This window comes from Molossus molossus, unplaced genomic scaffold, assembly GCF_014108415.1.
Source record: "Molossus molossus isolate mMolMol1 unplaced genomic scaffold, mMolMol1.p scaffold_m16_p_23, whole genome shotgun sequence".
NCBI lineage: Eukaryota > Metazoa > Chordata > Mammalia > Chiroptera > Molossidae > Molossus > Molossus molossus.
The window spans coordinates 22060799-22066429 of record NW_023425359.1 but is presented as its reverse complement, the minus strand read 5'-3'; the positions used below and the strand labels follow the sequence as shown (position 1 = coordinate 22066429).

Below are 5631 nucleotides of genomic sequence, written 5' to 3'. Positions count from 1 at the left end.
TTCTTGAAATAACATTTTTGTTCCTTTTTAAAAAGACTTTATATCTCATCAGTTTGAAGGTTGGCTACAGGAGAGCATGTTATATTTATTTTCTTTTATGTGTTCTGATGGAAAAGACAAAACTAATAAATTCTGTCTAATACACACAATATGGAAAATATAGGATTAATTGGATGATAGTTTTGTTTTGTTTTTAAGTTTATTTTTAATAATGACTGCTTAATTGCAACTTTAAAATAGCTATGTACATATAAAGGTATGTCAACAATTTGTTTCTTAATAGTTTAATGTGCCCATAAATTCTTGCTTTTCCTGAACACATACTAAGTACATTTTTTTTAGGTTAAACAAAGGTGAACAGACCCAGTGAATTCTATCAAATTCCTAATTGTGCTTGTATAGATTTTCAGGAACTGTTTGGGTTGTCTAAAATGAGACAACTCAAAATTAATTGGATGATAGTTTAAGATGTTGAAGAAGTAATAGAAAGTAGAAAACCCTTGCTTGAATTTGTGTTAAATCTGAGGAATAAATGCCCATTAAAAAAAAAAATCAAGGAAAATTAAACAGAAACTGTTTCTATAAATTTTAATATAAAACCCACATTTATTATTGACACTTGATAACTTAATTTGCAAATATATCCCAACTTCTCTGTTTTAAGAGCAATAGCTTAAGTTAAATACATTGTTCTTTTCTTTGTCTCTTTCAAGCCAAAAGCGATCAAACAACAAAACACCAAAAACACCTGGTGTCAATAACAGCAACGGAGCTTTCGAAACACATTCTCTTTTCAAAGAGTCATCTGAGTGAAAGAGATTTCAGCAGCTCAAAACAATCTCTATATAATAATATGCAGCATGGACGTCAGTTGACCTGGAAGCTTGTAGCTTGTCTCAATCAGTTTCAAACCTTTATTCACAGTTTCTGTGTAACTAGCATGGCTGGGCTGTGTCTGCTGAGGGTTTTCTAGTACGCAGGTCGCTCTATTTTACGACAGTACCAAAGTACCTCCTTCCTTCCACCCTTCCTCAGTGTCACCAGGAGCTCCTGCTTTGGATAAGGTCCCTGTTAGTCCATTCTGAGTGCCTTGATCTCTCCCTGGGCCGGTCCAGTCACCCCAAACGGCCAAGTGGCTCGCCCAGGGAGTCATCCGGGAACATCTCTTTTGTACCTGATACCATCTGTAATGCCCTCCAGCTGGGACACAGTCACTTGAGACTATTCGCCTGAAGGTCATTGAGAAGATTTAAGTAGATATTTGATTTGAGGAACCTGGGATAGGAGTCCTTTTCCATAAGCGTGTATATAATTTTTTGGGCTTCATCAAAACACGCGGGGGTTGGAGCTTTGATCTTCTTGGCTGTGGATTCTCGAGTGCGAAAGTCAATGTTGATCTAAAGAGGAAATTCTCATTTGTTAATATGCACTTGCGATTTATTGCATATTTTATGACATTGCTGTGTTGTTTTTTTTTTGGGGGGGGGACACCTTAATATACTGGCTTTAAGCCCTCATTTAAATCAGTTCAAATGTCTCTTGAATGCCTCTAATAAACCAGACCTACCCTAGGTGTGGAGCAGTTAAAAAGAAATATCACAAGAAAGTCTTTGCTCCAAGTTAGCTCATCGTGTAGTTGGACAGTGTAAAAAAGGCAGACATGAAAAATTTAAATTAAAAAAATTTTTTTTTTCATTAATTGATTTTTAGAGAGAGAAACATCAATGAGAGAACACATTGATTGGCTGCCTCCTGCATGCCCCCTACTGGGGATCGGGCCCACAACCCGGGCATGTGCCCTGACTGGGAATCGAACCAGTGACCTCTTGATGCAAAGGTTGACGCTCAACCATTGAGCCACGCCAGCCAGGCTGTGAGGTGAAAAATTATAATATTCATGCGAGGTGACATACACATAAAAAAAGTGATGTGCACATTTACGATTTATAGGAGGAGGGGGCCCATTGTGCAGCTATATTTTTTGCTGGCACCGAACATATTTAACCAGAAGGTAGGCACCACTACTCACTGGAAATATTTTTGCTGCTGCTTTATATGTATATATTATAACCTGCATTTTATCCTCATCCAAGATGAGCTAGCTCATTAAGAACTTCCTGGCTCGAAACTCGGGGTAGAAACCCAGCCCCATCATCTCAGCTAGTTTTGCAACATGAATCTTTCATCCAACCTTTTCACAAATATAGAAAATTAGGTGATCACTGCACTGAATTATATGGACACACCTAAACGTACAACTGAACTCTTGACGCTCAGGGAGTTCGTCCTTCTGTGTATGCTGAACGATATTTCTGCATCTCAGTTCCTCTCCACATACCCTGATGGCCATGAACTTAATACTCACTTGTTTAGCAGCGTCCGAATGCACAAAAGCTTTGTATATTTTCTCTGCTTTGCCATGCAGGAGCTCAGACTCCGTTTTTTTATAGTCTTCACAAGCCAGCCAGAACTCAATGTTCTCCTCACTGAACTCAGACTTCAGGAAACTTCCAAAAACATCTTGACCAGCTAAGAAGAAAGAGCGAGGGGTGAGAGACCTATATCAATTGAGCCAATGAATGACTAACTGGAAGAAGAAATTGGCAAGGACATGCTACTGAGTTCCCTGTGTACACAGGTGAGAAGTGGCTGAGGTTGAAGTCGCTGGGTCATAGTTTGTAGGGATGGGAAGTTCTTAGAGATTCCTTCACTAAGAGTTTCTCTGGGACCAGACATACTTGTCCGTGGTCACATAGCTACTGAGTGGTAGCCACGAAACTGTACTTTGCTTCCATCTGATAATTAAATGGAAATTCTATCCTACCGATGACAAAGCAATCTCTTTTCTTGCAAAGGGTATCTCAGGGAAGCAAACATTGACAAAGGATAGTGATATCATGTTAATTACGAACAAATATAATGTTCCCATCCAATTCATATTTGCCCACAAAGGTGAGGCCTGTACATTACCTACGTGTGATGTATCGATTGTATCTGCAGGTGTCACTGAGACTTTCAAACGGGCCATTTCCCTATCGTTTATTTGTTTGGCTGATAAGAGGGGTGGACCTGGTTGAGATGCTTCAGTGGCAAGTCTCCTTAAAGTGTCGGTGGGCAGAGGAGGGTGAGCTCACTCCGGACAGGGAGGGTTCTCATCTGCGCCTCTGTACCGGCTCTGACCCCAGCAGGATGCAATGGCCATGAGGAGACTAAGGTGAACTGATTTCATTCTCTACCTTCTCTCCTCAGAAATGCACCCCCAATGCTCTGCTTGAAAATCTCCTTTATCATATCTGTGTTGTAACATGTTCCGTGTTCTAGACAATGCCATTGCATACTGTGTGTCCCCGCTGCCTTTGTTGGCACTTCTGAAATACTTGCACAGGCAAGAGGGGGGAGGAGTGAGTGAGTGGATGTATGAAGGATGAAATAATGAATTGGCTAAATGAGCCCTGCTCCCCAAAATACATTCTCGAGGTAGCTTTCAAAGCAGCCATCCACAGGCTGGCTGGTTTGGTTTCCTTTGAAAAACTCTAGACCTCAGAACCCCAGCATTCTTTTTAATGTCGCTCCTATCATGACCCCCCCATGGAAAATCTGATTGTCTCAGCGAATTCGTCAGTGGCACAGTTGAGAGGGGTCATGCATGGCGATGAGCCATAGGTGGGGACCCGTGGTGACTACAGAGACCCTGGAATCAGCCTGATACACACTCTCCTGTCCAGAGTCCTGTGTCCTAACGAAGCCATTTACCCTGTTAGCGTATTGGGCTAAACCCAGACCCACTCAGTAGTTAAACGGTACTTACTTTGGTTGGCAAGAAGTTTCTCCAGAGACTGAGACCACTGCATTACTTCGTCCGCAGAAAGTCTGCCAGGAAAAAGATTTACCTACGTTAGTATAATGTATTTTTTGTAAGCACACGTGAAATCAGAATGGCTGCTACATTTGGGCAACTTTACAGACTAAGATTCCAGTCCTAATGCATTTGATGACAATCTATAAGAACACAAAACTTCCCTTAGACTCCCTGTTGAAATGAACTTTCATATAGAATTGCTCTACGAAAATATCTGCCGATAAAATGTGAAACACATCCAAGTACATCTCCTCCAATAGTGTGATAAGGAGCAAATATGTACATGCTCACGTTTGCATTTGATTTACATTGGTGCAAATGTGCTAATCTCCTTAAGCTCGTTGCATAAAATACGTGAAGTCCATTCTGCACAGTATTAATCTCTTGCTAGAACACAGAGCGAATGCACTGGGCATGTTTATAATGATTGTTCAGTGTATTAAGGTACATACATGTCCTTGGACTTGGAAGGCTTCATCCCAGACTCCAGGTGTGGGATCATGGATCTCAAGTAGGCTTTCATGTCCATTCCGCTGCAAAAGACACACAAGTAAATACTCCTATCTCCTCAGTAGGATACGTTTCATCAGTCACAAGGGAAGAGCCTAAAATAAGCGCCTCCAAGGAATAAAACAATAGTAGCAATAGCTGATACACCGAGTTGTTAGATTAAGACTGAGCCTGTTTAAGTCCGGAAAAATTCTCACCCAATTTAATGCCCAACCACGATTCACTTTTTTTGTTCATTTGTTTGTTTTTATTTTTAAAGTGTTTAGCATTGGTATATGTGTATATTTGTGAAATTATCCACCCAATCAAGACAATGAACGCATCAATCGCCCCCAAAAATTTCATCAGAATTACCCCCACTGTAATCCCTCCCAGTCACCCCTCCCAATCTATCCCTGGGCAACCCCTGCTCCAGTCACAACAGACAGGTTTGCATTTCCAAGCTTTCGTATACGGTGAATCACAAAGCATAAGGCTCCTTCTCGCTGTGCAGGGTACCCAGAGTTCATTTCCTTTCAATGCTACTATTTTAATGCCGGTTTCTCCTGCTTGGTTCCCCATCCACCCGTTGAAAGACACTGGGTTTGTTCCTAGTTTTTGTCCATTGCACACAAAACTGGAATGAATACTCATCCACGAGTCGTTTGGTGGACACAGGTTATTATTTCTCTTTTGACTATAACCGGATCTACTCAGAACCCCCGACGGGCCATTTCTCTGAGCTGGCTAAACGAAGCGCTCGGGTTTGCTCCCAATTATTCCCCCTCCTTCTGCCCTTCACGGTCATCCGAGTCCCAACTCCCCCAGGGAGACAGGGACGGGACTTACAAAGTCTTTGGCCTCCTCTTGGGCATCTTGTCATCCAGAAGCGAGGAGTCCATGCCTTTTAGGTCCTTCGGGGCAGCAGCAAAGAACACCCCTGGCATTCTGTCCAACCTTGGCATGAAGAGAGCTACACCTCGCATGGTCCTGGCGGGACAGATGTGGGCCGGCGCCGCCCGCGGCTTTATATAGACACGGCAGGCAGGCGCGAGCTGCCCGGCGGGGCTGTTTATCAAGTGAGGTTACCACAGACGCTGCGAAGTTCCTCCTTTCTCGCCCGGCTGTGACGTGGGTCTTGCCAGAAAAAAAAAGCACACAGTGATGTCTTGTGGTTGAAACTTAACCAAGCGAGAACAGGTCACTTGATTGGAGAGAAAGACCACTGAACAAGCAGAGGCCACGTATCTGCAGGCTGAGTAGTCAGTGTGGTTCCAGGGGCC

At 42.7% G+C, this 5631-nt stretch overlaps 1 protein-coding gene across 1 annotated transcript; it reads right to left on the bottom strand.

The window, feature by feature from the left end:
* Window positions 1-605: 605 nt before the first annotated feature.
* RGS1 (regulator of G protein signaling 1) lies at window positions 606-5409 on the bottom strand. Its single transcript, XM_036277458.1, has 5 exons — window positions 5198-5409; window positions 4312-4392; window positions 3809-3870; window positions 2366-2529; window positions 606-1397 (listed from the first exon to the last, which is right to left on the bottom strand). The coding sequence occupies exons 1-5, from the start codon at window positions 5332-5334 to the stop codon at window positions 1212-1214; spliced, it is 630 nt and encodes a 209-aa protein (XP_036133351.1). The 5' UTR covers window positions 5335-5409; the 3' UTR covers window positions 606-1211.
* Between the last annotated feature and the right edge of the window lie 222 nt (window positions 5410-5631).